The following is an 18390-nucleotide window of genomic DNA, read 5'->3' on the forward strand; positions in this document are numbered from 1 at the left end:
CACAAAACACATTGTAAGCATTGGATAAATTGACATCTCTATTTATTGATTTCTTATAACTTTCAAGTTGCAGAAATTAATTTTTTCAAAATTAATTTTATTTTTTATCGCATAATTTTTAAACCCAATCTGGTTCAAGGTTCAAGTTTTGACCGTATCATCAGATCGTCCAGGTTAATTATTTTTTTTAAAATTAAAATGATATTATTTTAGTAAAAAAAATAAAAATTAATGGATTACACCCGAAATTTTAAGCAAATTTTATTGAATTATCCCGAATTTTTTTTTTTAATTTTTCAAACCTAATTCAATTCCAATTCTAGGTCCAGCTAAATTTAAAATTAACATATTAAATTAGGCTGAATTTCAAAACTACGCTTGTTCCACCCCCTCATGCAAAAAATATCTACAATCTAAAGCCTATGGATGGATTCTAGAAAAGATCTAGGCGTCAACTTCAAAAAGGTACAAATGTGCGGGTCCAATTCATAGCCTACTCGGGTCACGTTTAACAAGGACCATACGTGTAAGAAATACAAGCTCTTTCGTGTGGCCACGCTTCTCACACTACCTGCCACGTACAGAGACTAGCTCCTTGAACCGCCGTAAACCTCCATTTATGCTTATCCAGATCCCATGTGGCTAAAATCTACCAGAAGAAGACACAAAGGATCTCCCATTAAGCACCACGTGTGCCATGCAAGTTACACGTGTCAACATCCCAGAAACTTTATGATTCTATATAATCCTGGCTGTTATGGTTGTAATGATCATCCGAGAAAAAAAAACATCTGATCAGTTGATACTTGACAGTAAGAAAAGAAAACGAGAAAATGCAAGGCATGAAGGAAGCCGCCGCTAACGTTGCCGCCTCTGCCACGTCTGGCATGGAGAAGACCAAAGCTTCTGTGCAAGAGAAGGTTTATCATTTTGATTCTTCGTCTCCTTTGTTTTCCCCCCCAATTATTTGTCTGTTAAGTAATTAGTTTTTATTCAGGATCTCAATTAATGTTCAATAATTTAGACATTTTCTTTTATGAAATTACCAGTTACATTTTCTCAAGACAAAATCTCACTCAGAAAGGATTAAAAACTGAAATCAAACGATAAAGTTACGTTTTTTTAGTTTAACTAATTAGGTTTTAGGCAAATTTTGTTCCTAAAGGCCAATGGTACAACTTTTTGCAGGTAGAGAAGATGTCTGCACATGATCCAGCGCAGAAAGAAATGGCAAGAGAAAAGAAACAAGAGAGGATGACACAAGCAGAGCTCAATAAACAAGATGCAAAACAGCACAATGCGGCGTCGAAGCATGCTGCTTCAGCAACTGAAGGTACTGGTGGCTACATGACAGGTGGCCATGACAGCCACACCCATTCAGCCACTGGGGTCACTGGTTACCCCATGGGCACTCATCAAATGTCGGCTATGCCAGGACATGGAACCGGACAGCCATATGGTGGGCAAGTGGAGGACGGTGTGGTGAGGACACATCCAGGTGGGCTTCCAGGTGACACCACTGGCCATAATACGCGTGCCGGTGGCGCTGCATTTGGCACTGGGACTGGTGGCACCGGATATACTACAGGGACGGGAACCGGAAACAATGCACCTGGCTGGCAGCTTTAAATTACGGGTGGTCTGAATACTTTATGGGTCATTTGGGCTTCCATCTATTGTAGTTTTTAAGTATTTGGTGTCTTTATGTTCAGAATGTTGTTTCTTTCGTTACTTTTCATGTGTTCTCTATCTACTTCGGCGTGTTAACCATAAATTTTAATGTTTTTATTTGAATAATGACCATGAAATCTAGTTTTGACGTTTGGAGCATGTCGAGCTCCATGTGATGCTTAGATCTGCCAAGTTTGTTCTCTCTTGAGGTTTTTTTTACCTCTAAAAATGTTTTACCTCTAAAAATAATTACCAATCATTCCTGAAAACTTGTTTCAGGACGACAATTCTGAATTAAAAGTTCAATTTGATGAATTAAAAGTGCAATTGAGGAATTACGTTACATTATCCAACCTGCCTGCGCGCACTGAGCAATGCCTAAATGCACTGAATATCTCTACATCCTGAACAAGATAAACAATGAGATGAAATTGATAAGAAAAGGGGGAGAAGAGACATTTTTAGCCAAAATTGTAACGCCGACGATCGACAACAGCAATGGCTGAAAGTATAGTTCAATTCAATCGCCGCCTTAACTTTCAACAAAGGCACACTCACTCATTCACCTAAAAATACAAAACCTAAAAAAGAAAGAGTATTATATGCTTCAATTACTCGAATGCTAATGTTTCTCACATTCTATTAAACAATGGGACGGCTTACAGGTGCAACATCTAGAACAGAGTATATGTCTATTTTGATAGGCAGTTCCTTTGAATTGGATAACAAATTTCATTAAAAAATTGAGTTTTGGCCTATAAAATAATTGATCGCCTGGCGATATGAAGAATTTTGTCGATGGCTTTGACCATTTTTAACATGATATTTCACACAGCATCACCTTGAGCTCATCCTATAAATAGCACCTCTGCTTCTTTCATTTCTTCACCTCTAAACCATCCCACGAATCAACAAATTCCTCTCCTTCTCAAACTTGTACGTTCTCCAAAACCAGGATTACAATGGGTGTCATCACTTTGGAAAACGAGTTTCCCGTTGCCGTCGCACCAGCCAAGCTTTTCAAGGCATATTGCCTTGATATCGACACTCTTATGCCTAAAATTCTTCCCGAGCACATTAAGAGCTCTGAGATAATCGAAGGAAATGGAGGGCCGGGAACCATTAGAAAGATCACTTTTACTGAAGGTTAGTCATTTTTCTCTTCTAGTTAGCTTAATTAATCAACCTGTTTAGTTATTGAAAACTCTTGTCTTCTGTCTTCAAAATCAAGAAATATCCTTGCGGATTAAGTTATAGCCTAGCAGCAACGTAACTTCTGAAACTGCGTATCAACATATGTATTGCAGAAAGAGGTAATGGTCTCACTTTTCACTTGCAGGTAAGGAACTCAATTATGCCAAGCAGAAGATTGAAGCCATTGATGAAGAGAACTTGACCTACAGCTTTAGCTTGATTGAAGCTGATGTCTGGAAGGATGCAGTTGAGAAGGTCACTTACGAGCACAAATTTATTCCCACTCCTGAAGGAGGATCCATCTGCAAGAGAACCAGCACATATTACATCAAGGGTGATGCTGAGGTGAACAAAGATCAAATCAAGGACGTGTATGGCAAAAAGACTGCAGGCTTGTTCAAGGCTGTTGAGGCTTACTTCTTGGCAAATCCTGATGCCTAAATCTGAAAACTTCCATATTTCTACGTTCATCAGAACAATCTTGGGGCGACTTCGGTGTGGCTTTCAAGCTTTTTCAATCTATCCAGAACCTGTCTTTGGCGTTGCGATGATTTTTCTCCCTTTGTTCTTGGCATATTTTGCCATCAGATAATAGTTAGTGTTTGCTATTCTGGTCAATTGCTTACTGTACTCTGTCGAGTGACAAAAGTCATGCTTGATCAAGTGTCTACAATTACAAATAATAGAAGCATTTTGTTATGTGTTTTTTTTTTTTTTTTCCTGTAAGCTGATCTCCTTGAATTCCAGACTATCTCCTCTGCCATGCTTCGCAGAAGTGAGTTGCTTCTAGACTAGACTTCTAATCAAATACATCGTGGTTTAGGTGCTTTCATGGTAATTATCCATTAAAGAAAACAGAACTGTGTTCTTGCATTTCCTCTGGAGCAATTTAGGCATCCAAAACCATCCATTAATTACTTCCTAGTCTCATTCAGTCACTACACTTTACCTGCCCCGCCGCGCACATATAGACACACGTCGGAGTTTAGGCAAATATTATATCGTTATTTCTAATTGCCAACAAAAACATGTCATCAAAAATATATAGTCACCGATTTTATTTCTTTCGGTACTTTCATTACCAATATCAAATGCTGATTGAGGGAGTAATGGAATATTTACGTTAAAAAAATTGGATTTTGCTACTCATTTTTAATCGGCAACTAGTTTGTTGATAGAATTATTTCACCAATAATAAATCGGGTGTAATTTAACTGGTTAGATTTTAAGTTTGATTCTTAAAGAATTAATTTGAGTCCTACAAACTTCAAGATAATTTCAGATTTACATAATCATTAACTTCAAACAATTTTGTTTAATTTCAGAGTATTGATGTTGAAGTTTGTGACTTTTCTATATGGTTTGCTAAGAAGAAACTTTCCGATGGAAAATTCAATTGATACATCCTCGTAAACTAGATTGTCACTACAATAAATAAATAAATAAATAAGTTTAAACAAATACTCTTATCTGACCCGTGTTTCACCATAGGTTAGATAAAAAAAAATTCATATTGCGATTAATATCTCTTCTAGATGGTTTGTTTAGTTTATTTAGCCTTTTTTTTTTATATAATTATTTTTTATGATAGGCGTGTTTAATTTTTTGAGTGTGGTATAGCTCATCTGAGGATTTTTTTTAAAAAAAATTATATAGATTGAATTTGTTTTTTTAAAAAATTATTTTTTATAAGATTTTTAATATATACAACTTTACATGATAATTTTATTTTATTTTATTCATGTAAATTGAAAAGTTAACATGAATTAATTTTTTTTTCAATTTAATCATTTGATATTTTTTTTTGTCTTATATTTTTATCATATTATTAAATTAATCAAGATTAACATGTTATCAAATTTCTCTTCTTTAAAAACAAAAGCATCTCTTTTATGAATATTGTATAAATATATTTTTATAATATTAAAAAGTGTTTATTTTTTGCATTGAATCCTTGTCATTTTTTCCTCTTAATTTATTGTTGATATTTTATTATTTAATCATGTTATTAAATTAACTGAGATTATTAATCTCATTCAATTCAATGACTAGAATCTCAATTTTTTGAACATAAAAACTATTTATATTATTTTAATATATTTTCTACAGTAAAAAAAATATATCAGCAGTGTAAGAGCAAACTACTAATTTTCCATCTTAAAAAAAAAAGGAACATAAATAATGTTAAAATAATAATTTAAATATGGTCCACTTCAATTTGACCCACGAGGGGTATCAGAAAAGCAATGTATAATAAAATATACCGCGACGTGTTTTGCAGCTATTCTTGTACTGTCTGAAACCCATTACAAACTCTCGTCTTTCGTTTTCAAGAACACCCCACGCATCAACTTTAGAAATCCCACCATGAACACCTACTTTTATAATGGAGAACATAAGACAGATAGAATCTCTGTATTCTGTTGAACTAACCATATGCAAGCACCTGGGCACACTTCATGAGGTAATTACGGTTAATGTGCCTCGGCATTGATTCGAGAAATTGAATACCTAGGGCAATGACTTTATTCTGCAGTGATATTTTACACTCTGTATGCTTGTAGTCTCTGTATCTTATTGCATTACAGGGAAAAACCTTGTCCGATTAAAACCTCTCAAACCATGATAAGAAACCGAACAATTATAGAAAGTTTTGCACCTGGTCATGATCAGGTAGAAATCGCCATTGAATAATTCGAAGGCTTTAGAGTGTGAAACAGAAGAATTGCAGTTTGCAATACAAGTCCTTAGAGAAAGTAATGTCATAACATACAAAAGTCCAGCGTTTCTAGCAAATCAGACAAAGCTATTATTATCTACTCGGAAACATAAATCCAGGTTCAGAATCGACAAGCTGGCAGAGTATGATACATAAAATTGAGGAAGATTGGAAGCTAAAGCTATGATAGTTCTAAAAAGTATACAAGAAGCCCCAAAAAAGCAAGATCATAATTTTCTCTCGCTAAGTACCATTGCACAGCCAGAACTAAAATAGAGCTCACTCATACAAAGACTGCACGACAGCTAGAGCCATAAACTAACTAGGAAAACTGAAGAGTCCACTCACACTGATGACTTGCGCAATTCGGCAGCCCCATGAGCAAAATGGCACCTTTGACCAAAAGTGCAAGACCCTTTGGCAAAATTGTCACACAACTTGGTCTTATAGTTGCTTCCTGGGTTGGCATGGCCCCCATGACCCCCAGAGGTTTTTGCAGCGGCATTTGCTGAAGTCACCCTCACAAGCTCTTCTACCATCTTACTAGCCTGGGCAATCTGTTCCAATGACCCCTCTAGCTCAATGTTCTTGAGACTTGGATTTGTTTCATGCTCCTTAATAGATAGCTTGATTCCTGTTTGGCGGCAGATCTGCTTGGAATGCACACCAGCCTTACCAATGATGGATCCAGCAAGGGAGGCATCTACACTGATTCTTGTAGTGGTGGCAAAGACACCAAAGCTGGTGGCAGGGCCAGGAGGGGGTGGCTCCACCCGACCACCCAGACGTCCTGGAACACTTCCAGCAGCATGAGGATCGTTGTGGGATGGAACAAAAGCCTTGCCAAGTTCCCACTCGCCATGCGCAAAATGGCATTTATCACCAAATTTGCAACCTTCAGCACTATTGTATTTTTTGCATAGCCGGCTTTTAACAGCAGACGGAGCAGAGCTGTTAGGGACAGGCGATAAAGCGACAGTAGGTCCCAGATTCACCATCTGGGCCACAGCCTTGTAGCCACCGGGAACATGGTGGAGAAAGTGGCAGCTCTCGCCAAATGGACAGCCAGCAGTACTGCAATCCAATGCATAACCAAGAAAAAGAAGAAATCAGTTCTGCAAGCCAATCCACCATTTATAAAAGTAAAATAAATGATACTGCTTAACAGTCAAAAAAATACTTCATCTAAAAGCTAAATACTAATTGAACAAATAAGGCCTGCAACTATCACTTGACAATTAAAAAAGATTGAAATGCTTGACTACAAGCTTATTCTTCTAACTATCGACTGCACACAATAACCAAAAGGCAATTAACTCTGATAATAATGCAGGTTCACATGATGAATGCTGTATAACAGCATCCCCAAATATCAGGAATGAAAGCAGAACACGCTACCTCCTATAAAAATGAAATTTCATGTCAAAATTCTGTTATAACCAGAAATAAGGGAAATAGCTGATGCAATTAAACTAAGATTCCATAACGTGATGACATGCTAAGGTAACAAGACTCCAAACTGTTAACTTTATCATTGACTAGAAGATAGCATAGCATAAACTTCAGTGGCATGACTAATAACATAGCGATCACAAACTGATACAAATCTATAAAAATAGAACTTGCTGCTATAGTAATACAAGTCCATGTCAGCAAAATCCTTTATTCGAAATTTCTGGCATCATACCTGAGATTTATCTTAACAGATTCCACATTTATCAACAGGAAGTGGGTTCAATAGCTGAACCTAATGTTAAATATTACTGTTGTTAAAGAAGCAGGGACAGCCAGAAGGCATTCCTTGGTATAAAAATAATATCAATCTTCAAATAACTGTCTTAGTGTCAACTGTATTCCAGCAAGCAATTATCTTTTTTGTAGTTCAATAGTAAATCAAAGTCTCTAATGAAATTCCATTAATTAACTTCGTCTGAACAAAGCACAGTTATGATTAAGGACCTGTATAACAGCTAAATACCCACTTCATTAGGGCAGTACATAACTTATATTGTGAAATAAAAAATAAATAAAAAATTACAGTAACTTCTAAATATTAAAGGATAGAAGATGAAATTCAAGATACTTATTTAGGTGAGAAGATTTGAACCTGAAAAACTTGGTGCATGGCTTCGATTTGCTTCCTACACCAGTTGATAAGGAGTCCATTTCTGTTACAAACATTCATTACTTGTTCTTAGTTAAAAGATTTTCAGATTCTTAATCTGCTTACTCTAGAATATTCCAAAGTTTAATACTAGTAGCATTCCCTACAAAAACTGAAGCTCTTTAAATAAAATCGCCCAACTAACATAAAGAATGCATAAGGCATAATGAGAGATGCGCATTGACAATTACATTCCAACAAATTTTTAACCCTTATGTAGCATCCACTTATATGGGTAACCCTGTCACTGTTTTTTTACTTCATCAGTAAACCAAAGTCTCCAATGAAGTTTATGGGTGTTGTTGTTTTTTTTGTGAGTTTCACTTTGTTCAGGGCATGTTTAATTGATGCTTGGAGATGATTTGGTTTTTGTTTGGCCAAATGTATTTGTGTTTGAAGCTGTATATTGTTAGTTATGTTTGGTGATTTTACAAATATGTAACAAAAGTGAGTTTGAGGAAAAACCAAAAATCTCTCAAAGTCATTGAAGGATGATTGGGTTAATATAAAACATTATATTACTCAAATAAAGGGCAATCTTTTGATAATGAGAAACAGTTCTTAAAGTTTGTGGATAATTTAATTTGAGTGCTTGCATGGTTTGAAGTATTCTGTTTGCAGCTTTTCACCCAATAAATGAATGCTACAATATCGGTGCCTACAGTATAACTTGTAATAAATGCAAGTTTCTAGAGACAAAATTTTTGCATGTTCAACGACAAACGACAGTTAAATTTTTTATTTAACAAGGACATTAGAGGTAGTGCCTGACAATAACATGCCAGCATTCAAAACAGAGCAGAAGCGGTGGGATAAGCAAGCAAATCACAACTAAAATCAAAGCTAGTGAGGTTAATTCCTACCAGTGAAATAGCAACAAAGGTGAGGCATGCACGCAAGCCAAATTACAGCTGCAACCAATGTAAAAGAAAGCCTAAGCAGCTAACCCCCAAGACACCATGCTTTAAACTTTCTAACAAGAATATAAAACCATAAATTACATCTTAGAAAGAAAACAAAACAAAACAACAAAGATAACAATCAACCAGTTTTTCCTCGGATTAGAAGTTCCATTCTTGACGTGTACCTAAATTTTAAAACAAGCAAAGGATTATAGATTTTTCCTTGAACGTATGTGCCTAAGTTTCTCCTTAAAGAAACACTGTACAGATAACAAATTCTTAATAGCTAAGACATAGAAATCCAGAAAAAAAGAAAGATCAAAAGCATAAATAAATCACTAAAAAAATATGAACCCCATAAAACCCAGATAGTAATTAAAGAATTAAGTTGCTGGATATTGAAATTAAGAGAAAGAACTGACCTTGCTTAGATTTCTTGAATCCACCATAACCATTAGTGCCGAAGTCAGGTCTCCCTCTCTTTCTTGTATCCATCATCGATTTAAATCTCAGATCCAAATAAAAACGAGCTGGAAAATCCCAATTAGGTAATGAACTCAAAGAGTTAACGCCCTGAATCTGACAAGAGATATAGAAACAGGAGCATAAACCCTCACCCCCAGATAAGGGTTTTCTTTCTGGAGAAGCAGCTAAAGCTGGCAGGGCTCGAATAGAGAGAGAGAACTATTTTTATATTTTAATGATTGGTTATTTTAGAGGAGTTTTATTTATTATTTTATATTTATTTGCAGGATTATTAGAGGGGGGGTTTTTTCCACTGTTTTTATACTCCATCATTCCGTTTTATAAAATGTTTTTAAATTATTTTTTATTTAAAAATATGTTAAATTAATATTTTTTAAAGTTATTTTTTATGATTTTAATAAAGTGATATAAGAATTAAATAAATAAATATTTTTAATGTATTTTTTATTAAAAAAATACTTTTACAAAGCTTTATATATCATATTATTAAATACAAACTTGAACTTACTTTAGAAATTCATTAAGAACAAGTTAAGTTACGGATAAAAATAACTTCATTCGGGTTAATTTAAGTTAGATTATTTTTTTATTTTATAAAAAAATAGAATTAATATCATTTAAAAACCAAAAAAATAATAGGTTTTTTTTAGGTTGAATAATTCATCAATCCAATTTTTTATTAATATTATACTAAAATAATTTATTTTTTTATTTTTTATTAAAGTTCAGCCTTAATCTTGAATCATCTATATGACGGGTCAACCCAAATGAATTTTAAAATAATGATTTTTTTGTGTTATAAAACAATCATGATTGATGATAGGGGTGAGCAAAAAAACTAAAAAATTGATTAAACTGAGAAAAATAAAAAAAAATAATCGAAAAAATCAAACCGTGAAAAAAAATAATTAAAATTTTGATAAAACAAACTGGTTTGGTTCGATTTTGATCTTATAAACCTAAAACTGAAAAAACAATTAAAATTTTAAACTACTTAAGTTTGGGTTGGCAATTCAAATAAAGTCATTGATAATGTTTATTGTTAGCTCGTGAGACAACTTTGTGCCTGGATTTGAATGTCTTCATTGTATAGGAAAATAAGTCTATCATATATGTTTTTCAAGATTAGAATGTGATTTTTCAAGGTTGTCTAATCATACATGCATTAGAGTTTTCTGTAAGAAGTTATACTTATTTTGGTTTTTTAAGTTTTCTAAGTGTTTGTTTATGTTTAATTGTGTGCTAGTTAATATTAGTCTAGTTTTCTATCTAATTCATTTATTTAGATCTTAATAATATCATTTTAGTGTTTCCCTATACTTGGAGAGTTGTTCTAGATATATATTTATGATTCAGATCATGTATTAATGATTTTTTGATAAAATTTGAATTCAGAGTCTTTGACTCGGTCTTTTGACAAGCTATCAAGTTTTATATCTCATTTTTTAATGGTGGACTTATACCTTAACTTTGTATCTCTAAAGTTGTGATTTAATTTTTATCATTAAAATAGTGAGTTGTTTGTTTTTATATCTCTTTGGTTTTGCACATTTGAGCGATGAGCAAAATTATTTTTTTATGTGAATTATCCGTTACGTTATGATATTTATATCATATCAATATCAAGTTAGTATTAGAATTTTAAGTTTAAAATCATGATTGTTTATGAACATCGTGTGCAAGAATTTGAGAGGCAAATTCGTGCTCTTAAAATTAATGAAATGAGAAGGCATATCCAACAAATCCAAGAGCAATTTGATCAATTTATGAATTGAAACCATAATGATAATAAAATCAATTATTTCCTTCACAAAACACACCATGATTCAAGTGATGATTCTTTTTTTCAACATCAAAGAAAAAGTAATAAAATTCCATATCGAGAATTTGATATAAAAGTTTATGTTCTTGGAAATGGTTCTTTTAGCAATAATAATCATACGATGCATTCTTTTTATCGGGATATACAAGGGAAAATTTAACAAGAAAAAAGTGCTAAAGAAGCTAGTTTTTTTTTTTTTTTTATGATTTTAGATTTTTTATGGATTGGAATCAACCATTGAAATTCAATGAGAATGAGAAAAATGATAGTAAAGGAGAAGATTTTGATGTATAAATCTTAGTTTATGATGATCCTAAGCATGCCAACGAAGTTCTTGTTATATTAGTTGAGCAACATGTTGAGAGAGTTTTCCTAAAAGTGAGTTTTGATGAAAAAAAAAATCATAGAGAATATGCTTCACATGTGATTAAAAATAACTCTAAAATTAATGGAACCAAAATTGATTTTCTTAAATAGAAAAATAGTGAACTTATCAATATTTTCGACAACATTCCATAAATAATTATCAATAACTCAAAACATAGTAGAGCTAAAAAAAGGTGATAGAGTTGAGATGTTCATTCAAGGAATCGTTCTTGGCTTGGAAAGTAATGTAATTAATGTTAAAAGATTATAATTTGAGGTTTGCATAAAGGATTATGGAAGTGCAAATGCTTTGATTGAATATCCGCAGGACTAGGAAAAAAACTATTTGAACTTAAGAATGAGTTTTTTCTCAAATTAAAAAAATTGACAAGAGAGTGTTCTTAAATAATCCTACTTATATTGAACTACTTAGAGGAGTTTCTTGAATATGGTTTGGATTTTTTATATTGCTGAAAAAATGGATCACACATGTAAAATAGTTTTTTTATTCGGTTTAATTTTAGCTTTTTAGATCTATCACGTGTTTGACCAATTTTTTCTTTTAATTTGATGGCCCTTTGACTCTAGCCCAATTGTTTAGAATTAGCTTGATTTAAAGGGTGTTTGGGAGTGTGGTAGCGGTTGCTTTTCAAATAGCTTTTCGTGCTGAAAAGCATGCCAATAATGTTTTTTTATTTTTTAAAAATTATTTTTGATATCAGCACATTAAAACAATCCAGAAAGTACAAACCGCACTTAATTTTAGTAAAAAAAAAAACTTTTGAAATTTTATAAAAAACAAGTTGCACCGCAGTGCCAAACAGCCTCTTAAGCCTTGGCTTTATATATGTGTATGTGTGAGCACATGTGCCTCATCGGTTCATTTCTTTTTTCACTGTGTTTTCAGCAAGAGCTTATTCTTCTTCCAATTAATTTATGCAACTTTTCCCAAATCCCAAACTAGCTATTAACCATAAAATCCTTATGTTTGAGTAATTTTTCTTTATTTTTTTAAAATTTTGTTATATGAGTTTATTTTCTTATATAAACTTGTTGAATTCTAGGGTTTATGTGATGTTAATTATATGTTAGTGGATTTGTTGAAATTATTAGCGTGTGGGTAAAAACATATTCATATGAACATGAATTGAAGTAAAGTAGAGATGGACTGTTACGTGGTTTGTTTAATTGAAATATATTTTTTATGTGTTTTGGATAAAACTTAAGAAATTTGGATATTAGAAAGAAAATAGAGAAATATGGTAGCATTGTGTAGAGAAAATTAGTGCTGCAAGCTAGAAAATCTGCGTGGCGGTTGAAGATAACAGAAATTACAGTTTAGTCCTGATTCCACGAAATTACAATTTTACCGCTATATTCTAGTGAAATTACGATTTCACTAAAAACTAGGTGTACACTAAAACAAAAAAAAAAAAAACAATTTAAAAGTACAGATTAATAAATACTTTTATAAAAGCATTCAAGCACTTCTTACAAGGTTCTACTGGGTTCAGGCCCAGCAGGGGGGCAAAAGAGTATTTCCAAACGGGCGCCAAAACCAACAGGGAAAGCTCTCTCTACCAGTTCCTGCGGCAATTTCAAAGCTTCCAAACCAACTGTCACCAAACAAAACCAAAACTTTGGTTTCATCGAAACCCCAAACCACCAACTTAATTTATAAACCAAATCAACACATTTTCCTTTTGTATCCAAACAAAAGACCCCTTCTTTCTGGCTCAAATCTCGGCCATCACACTCACAACAGAGGTGAGTTTCAAAATGATCTTGACATGGTCAGTGTCTCATGATTTTTGTGTTAACAATTCAATCTAGTACATTAGTATTTCTGTTGGTTCTCATTTCAAGTGTTTTCCTGCTCTTCATATTGATCAAGAAATGAAATGTTGGTGCGCTTAATCTTGACTGAACACATACTTTGCTATTGTTTTTGTGATCATCTCTCAACTGGGCACCTCAAAATGTATTGGTATTGGCTACATGGATGATTGTTTACACCAGACATATACTTTTATTTCATGTTTCATCTATGTTTTCTTTGCATCGTCAATCTAGGCCTCGCATGCTTTGTACATAAATGTGGTCCATGTAAATTGTTCTGTATAATGGAATTGAGAGTGGTCCTGTTAAGTTTTGAAGTTTGTGGCAAAACTTGTTATGTGAAAATGTTTCCAGGACTTCTAGTTGATACTATGTTTTGTGCCTGTGGAATAATTCTATATTTTGGCTTGGAATTGTTTGTTTTTAAAAGCAGAACCGGAGTGAGTTTTAGGGCCATAATTTAGTGTTAAAAAGTTGCATTGTCATTTTATATCTTTCAGTTATGAACAAGGTAGATTTTAAAATCTCTTTCGGTAATTTTGATTTTCTTGGAAGAACTTTTTACAGTTATTGTGAATTTCATTGGATACTGTAAAAAGTTTTCATCCTTCAAGTTTTTCTCCTGTTAGTTAGAAATTACCTCTGGGAGCTACACGAACCAGGTTTTTGTTTTGATATATGGCCTTACCTTGTTTCTGCTTTAATTATATATTTTCTTTTCAATATTGCAGAATTGTTTTTATACTTGGTGATTTGACTTTACAAAATGGCCACGGCTGCAACTCCTGCCACAAACATGGCAATGATCAAGCCTTGCATTTCTTCTTCTCGTAAAGTATTCATGTCAAGCGCAGCAAGTTTCAGTACTGAATCTAAAGAGGCATCTTGGAATAGGCTTACAAGCTCCTCTCACATCTCATCAAGGCAACCTTTTTTCCAGAGCATTTTCTCAGCACCAATAAAATTTAAGAAGCTTGTTACCAGAGCAATGTCGGCTGCGAATGAGAACAAGCCTCTGCCAGGATTGCCTGTTGATTTAAGAGGTCAGGCATCTCTTTTATTCCCTATTGTTTCTAAGGCTGACTTCAAAATTCATTCACATCTTTGCATGTTTTTCACAATTATGATAGTTGCTTTAAGTATCCTTTGATAGTTTTCAACCCTTCTAAGGCTGACATCAAAATTCATTCACATCTTTGCATATTTTCCGCAATTACTATCGCGGCTTTAAGTATCCTTTGATAGTTCTCATACTTTGTTCAAATTAAACAATGCAAAACTAGGAAATGTTAAACAATGATATTAGTAAAAATGGCTTGACAATTGGTCCGAGTTTTCTACTGTGTTCATCGACTAGTTTGCAAGTCCATAAGTTTGACTTGGAGGCTTTCTCATGTTGCCCCTGAATTTTCTATTTCATTCGAAGATTTCAATTCCATATATGCTGCTATTCCTAGCCACATGTTTTTCTGCGGTGATCTGAAATGATTGCCAGCTAAACAATACAATATCCAGTACATCTAACAATTGGACCATTGTCTCAAGGTAAGAGAGCATTTATTGCTGGAGTAGCTGATGACCAAGGATATGGCTGGGCAATAGCGAAGTCCCTTGCTGCTGCTGGTGCTGAGATTATTGTTGGTACATGGGTGCCTGTATGTAAATTGATCCAACTTTATTCCCTTGTGGCCTTTGTAATTCTCAAGTTCTGACAATAAAGTCTCTGACAAAAATTATATTTTTCTTTCTGCAGGCATTGAACATATTTGAAAGCAGTCTACGGCGTGGGAAATTTGATGAATCACGCGTGTAAGAGAAAATTTAACATTTCATGAAATGTATGCAGATGATTCAATATTTAATGATCAATTTCTGGCTTACTGCTGATTGTTATTGCAATTTGTTTTTCAGATTGCCAGATGGTTCTTTAATGGAAATTACTAAAGTTTACCCAATGGATGCAGTCTATGACAGTCCAGATGATGTTCCTGAGGATGTATTGATAGCATTTAATCAATTTTCTTAGATGATATGTATAATATTTTTATTTTTGTTTGTATTTCTTATTAGTGGGTTTGTGCAGGTAAAATCAAACAAACGTTATGCAGGGTCCTCAAAATGGACTGTTAAGGTATCATATTTGTCTTATTTCCAACCATGCTTGATGAAATATCTACCCATTCATCTGTTTGATTCATTAGTTGGTTGGTTGATACTTGGTGGTGAAGTCCGAAAATGAGATATGAGTTTATAATTTTTAAGTTACATTCCCGTGACGTGTAATAAAACATTGTTTGAATTAGTTTATTTGTTTATGAATTGCCATCCACAAAAAGATGGTGAAGCTAAATGTGGAAATTGTTTTTGCATTTATAATATACCGGTCAGATTCCAATCCTACTTATTTGAACTGATTGACTTGAGTAACAATAAATGAATTTTCAAAAGTAATTCTAACAGGATAAGATGGCCGGGTCATTTTATTTTCTCATAATCGTTTTGTTCTTTCCTTTCTCATGAGGGCTAGCTGCTTGGTTTAATTCATGAAATAATTTGCATAAATTAAGAATCCAGCATTGCATGCTAGTGTTTGTGAGGGCATAAATCTAGTGCTTCTACTTGGTGTTCAATTTACTTCTGAGTTCTGTTCAGAAACAAAGTCATTTCCTTCTCAATCTGTCACGGTGATCTGCGAAACATGAAATTAATTGAACTTATCTTAATCTGTTGTTTTTCTGAGTAGGTGGTTAGGATGTACTTGTTTTTCCATCTGCTGAGTTAAAATACTAAACCAGATTATAATGAGTAATGTCTTGCAGGAGCTTGTTGAATTGGTGAAGCAGGATTTTGGAAGCATTGACATCCTTGTGCATTCACTTGCTAATGGGCCAGAGGTCCTGTGATATTCATTTTTCCTCTTGTGCTTCTTTTCAAGATTTTTGTGTCACTGAATCACTTAACTTCACAGGTTAGCAAACCTCTCCTTGAGACATCCAGGAATGGATATCTCGCTGCCATCTCAGCTTCAAGCTATTCCTTTGTTTCGTTACTGAAAGAATTTGTTTCAATAATGAATCCAGGTATAATTATCATCCTATTTTCTTTCTTGGGCATCACCATTGATTTTTCCTGGAAATTAAGTTTCAATGTTGAATGTTGATATTGCAGGTGGCGCTTCAATTTCTCTCACCTACATTGCTTCTGAAAGGATCATTCCAGGGTATTCACATGCTTTTTTATTGCTTCTAGAAGTCACCATGCCTTCCTTTTTTTTTTTTTCCCTTTCAAAAACATAATTATAAATTGTTACATATGCAGATATGGTGGAGGCATGAGTTCAGCAAAGGCTGCTCTCCAGAGTGATACACGAGTGGGTTTCTTATTTCTCTCCCATTTCTTTTTTCTATATCTCTAGCTTACCATATTCTAGCATTCATTTTGATTTTTCCAATTTTTCCATTTTTGATTCAGGTGCTGGCTTTTGAAGCTGGAAGAAAACACAAAATCAGAGTCAACACTATATCTGCAGGTATATTGGCTATTCCTAGTTAACAAAATTACATGGGCCGAAGCTAGGAGCATAACAATCCTACAATCTCTTGAACTATATTTAGGGCCCAATGGCACATGCTCAAGAATGATTTAGATTTTTTTATTTCAAACATAAATATTTAGAGCATGAACGAAACTGCAGCCATCTATTGCACTTGTGAGATCCGAAGATCGTTGCCATTTGATAATTGTTAAGAAGATCTCTTGCTGAAGTTGAGATTCTTGTATTCTCTGTGATCCCCCCTACACCCTTTTGATATGCATGTGTTTCTCTAAGGAGTCAGTTCAGCCAGCCAGCTTCTCTCTTTAATTCTTCATGCAACCATTCACGGTGGATCCATGTGCACAACATGGAAAGGCCTTCACCCTAACTGTAATTTGCATAGGTAAATAGAGCATCCCTGCATTGGACAAATTGTGAATCATGCTGCCATTTGGGTCTTGAGGTATATGAGCTGTCTATACACACTACTCAAGAGTAGACCAATCCGTCCTCTTGTCTATATTTCTGCAAGTTTGAACATTAGCATCGTTGTTCTTCTCTAGGTGTGTGAAATGCAAATGCAATCTTCTGAAGCATGAGCACCAACAGAACTGGTGGCTCAGAATTGCACATTCATGTCTTTGACTGTATTCCTTCTTCTTCTTCTTCTTCTTTGGATTGCTGGGTCAAATGCTGAGCATGCTAGATTACCCTGCATACTCAGGGTTGTGTGTGCACGTGTCTCACATATTTGTTCTCACAAATATTTTTAGGCCCCTTACGAAGTCGTGCCGCGAAAGCAATTGGATTTATTGAGATGATGATCGATTACTCATCGGCTAATGCACCCTTACAGAAGGAACTATCTGCTGGTAAGCTATGAACTATACAAATTGGTCTCCATTTGATTGTACTGTTATATAAAAAGAAACAAAAAGGACAATTACATAAACTACATGAAAGTGTTCATCTAAGTTCAAAAATTAAGAGTTTGGCTTTCCCTTGCTATGACTCATTTTTGACCCCCAATCAAATAAACCAAATTTGAAAAACTGTTTCGTAATAGCACTCACAGCTAAATGTTGCCTTATAATTACATGCTTTGTTCTTCCTTCCTGAGCTTGAAATCTAATGTTGCAGAGGAGGTGGGGAATGCAGCTGCTTTCCTGGCTTCACCCTTGGCTTCGGCTATCACTGGAGCAGTTGTTTATGTGGACAATGGTTTGAATGCTATGGGAGTGGGAGTTGACAGCCCAATATTTGTGGATCTTGACATTCCAAAGGATAACTAGAGCTCGAGGTTAAAATTCCAATGTTGTTTATTGTGCCAGCTGAAAATTTTGTATTTTGCAAAAAATAAATCGATCCTCCAAAAAATCTTGTCAGGCCTTGCAATTACCTAATTAATTGGAACTTATTTTTCTTAATGACATTCCATAGCTTTAAAACATTGGTGTTGTCGTTCTCTCCCTCCCTCCCTCTCTCACACACACCTGATGTTCCTGCTTTAAGCAAGAATACAAATCAAAATGATAAAATTAATTTATGTCATCATCTAGTGTTCAGTAAGCAACATAAATGAATCGGAGGCTGTTGTGTTCTTGTGCAGCAGATATATTGGGATGCTTTATGTCAAAGGAATTTTTGGTTAGCAATCGTGGTCTCAACTTCACAAAATAGCATGCTCAAAAA

The 18390-nt window shown here is 34.1% G+C and overlaps 4 protein-coding genes across 5 annotated transcripts; 3 read left to right on the plus strand and 1 right to left on the minus strand.

The window, feature by feature from the left end:
- The first annotated feature begins 752 nt into the window (after positions 1–752).
- Positions 753–1797, plus strand: LOC118052423 (11 kDa late embryogenesis abundant protein). The gene is made up of 2 exons (XM_035063405.2): positions 753–920; positions 1189–1797. The coding sequence occupies exons 1-2, from the start codon at positions 834–836 to the stop codon at positions 1627–1629; spliced, it is 528 nt and encodes a 175-aa protein (XP_034919296.1). The 5' UTR covers positions 753–833; the 3' UTR covers positions 1630–1797.
- A 478-nt stretch (positions 1798–2275) lies between these two features.
- Positions 2276–3591, plus strand: LOC118052429 (major allergen Pru ar 1). The gene is made up of 2 exons (XM_035063416.2): positions 2276–2817; positions 3011–3591. The coding sequence occupies exons 1-2, from the start codon at positions 2634–2636 to the stop codon at positions 3304–3306; spliced, it is 480 nt and encodes a 159-aa protein (XP_034919307.1). The 5' UTR covers positions 2276–2633; the 3' UTR covers positions 3307–3591.
- A 2059-nt stretch (positions 3592–5650) lies between these two features.
- LOC118052413 (zinc finger CCCH domain-containing protein 52) lies at positions 5651–9358 on the minus strand. Its single transcript, XM_035063393.2, has 3 exons — positions 9073–9358; positions 7692–7752; positions 5651–6658 (listed from the first exon to the last, which is right to left on the minus strand). Exons 1-3 carry the CDS (start codon positions 9146–9148, stop codon positions 5929–5931), a joined length of 867 nt encoding a protein of 288 aa, XP_034919284.1. The 5' UTR covers positions 9149–9358; the 3' UTR covers positions 5651–5928.
- A 3535-nt stretch (positions 9359–12893) lies between these two features.
- On the plus strand, positions 12894–18125 carry LOC118052361 (enoyl-[acyl-carrier-protein] reductase [NADH] 1, chloroplastic). Of its 2 annotated transcripts, none has more exons than XM_035063331.2 (13): positions 12894–13117; positions 13895–14206; positions 14709–14818; positions 14917–14972; positions 15075–15159; positions 15247–15294; positions 15983–16057; positions 16132–16243; positions 16332–16383; positions 16482–16533; positions 16635–16692; positions 17472–17570; positions 17839–18125. In XM_035063331.2, the coding sequence occupies exons 2-13, from the start codon at positions 13930–13932 to the stop codon at positions 17988–17990; spliced, it is 1176 nt and encodes a 391-aa protein (XP_034919222.1). In that variant the 5' UTR covers positions 12894–13117; positions 13895–13929; the 3' UTR covers positions 17991–18125. The 2 variants fall into 2 exon arrangements, with proteins under 2 accessions (XP_034919222.1, XP_034919214.1); XM_035063323.2 differs by having other exon boundaries at positions 12896–13091.
- The last annotated feature ends 265 nt before the right edge of the window (positions 18126–18390 follow it).

This window comes from Populus alba, chromosome 16 (genome assembly GCF_005239225.2).
Source record: "Populus alba chromosome 16, ASM523922v2, whole genome shotgun sequence".
Classification (NCBI taxonomy): Eukaryota; Viridiplantae; Streptophyta; class Magnoliopsida; order Malpighiales; family Salicaceae; genus Populus; species Populus alba.

Excerpts from the sequence above, each read along its gene's own strand:
- LOC118052423 (XM_035063405.2), top strand. The coding sequence starts at position 834 with ATGCAAGGCATGAAGGAAGCCGCCGCTAACGTTGCCGCCTCTGCCACG. Across the intron at positions 921-1,188 it reads AAGCTTCTGTGCAAGAGAAG|GTAGAGAAGATGTCTGCACA; the intron begins GTTTATCATTTT and ends AACTTTTTGCAG.
- LOC118052429 (XM_035063416.2), top strand. The coding sequence starts at position 2,634 with ATGGGTGTCATCACTTTGGAAAACGAGTTTCCCGTTGCCGTCGCACCA. Across the intron at positions 2,818-3,010 it reads AAAGATCACTTTTACTGAAG|GTAAGGAACTCAATTATGCC; the intron begins GTTAGTCATTTT and ends TTTCACTTGCAG.
- LOC118052361 (XM_035063331.2), top strand. The coding sequence starts at position 13,930 with ATGGCCACGGCTGCAACTCCTGCCACAAACATGGCAATGATCAAGCCT. Across the intron at positions 16,534-16,634 it reads CTCTCCAGAGTGATACACGA|GTGCTGGCTTTTGAAGCTGG; the intron begins GTGGGTTTCTTA and ends TTTTTGATTCAG. Across the intron at positions 16,693-17,471 it reads AGTCAACACTATATCTGCAG|GCCCCTTACGAAGTCGTGCC; the intron begins GTATATTGGCTA and ends AAATATTTTTAG.
- LOC118052413 (XM_035063393.2), bottom strand. The coding sequence starts at position 9,148 with ATGATGGATACAAGAAAGAGAGGGAGACCTGACTTCGGCACTAATGGT. Across the intron at positions 7,753-9,072 it reads ATTCAAGAAATCTAAGCAAG|AAATGGACTCCTTATCAACT; the intron begins GTCAGTTCTTTC and ends TGTTTGTAACAG. Across the intron at positions 6,659-7,691 it reads CCATGCACCAAGTTTTTCAG|TACTGCTGGCTGTCCATTTG; the intron begins GTTCAAATCTTC and ends ATTGGATTGCAG.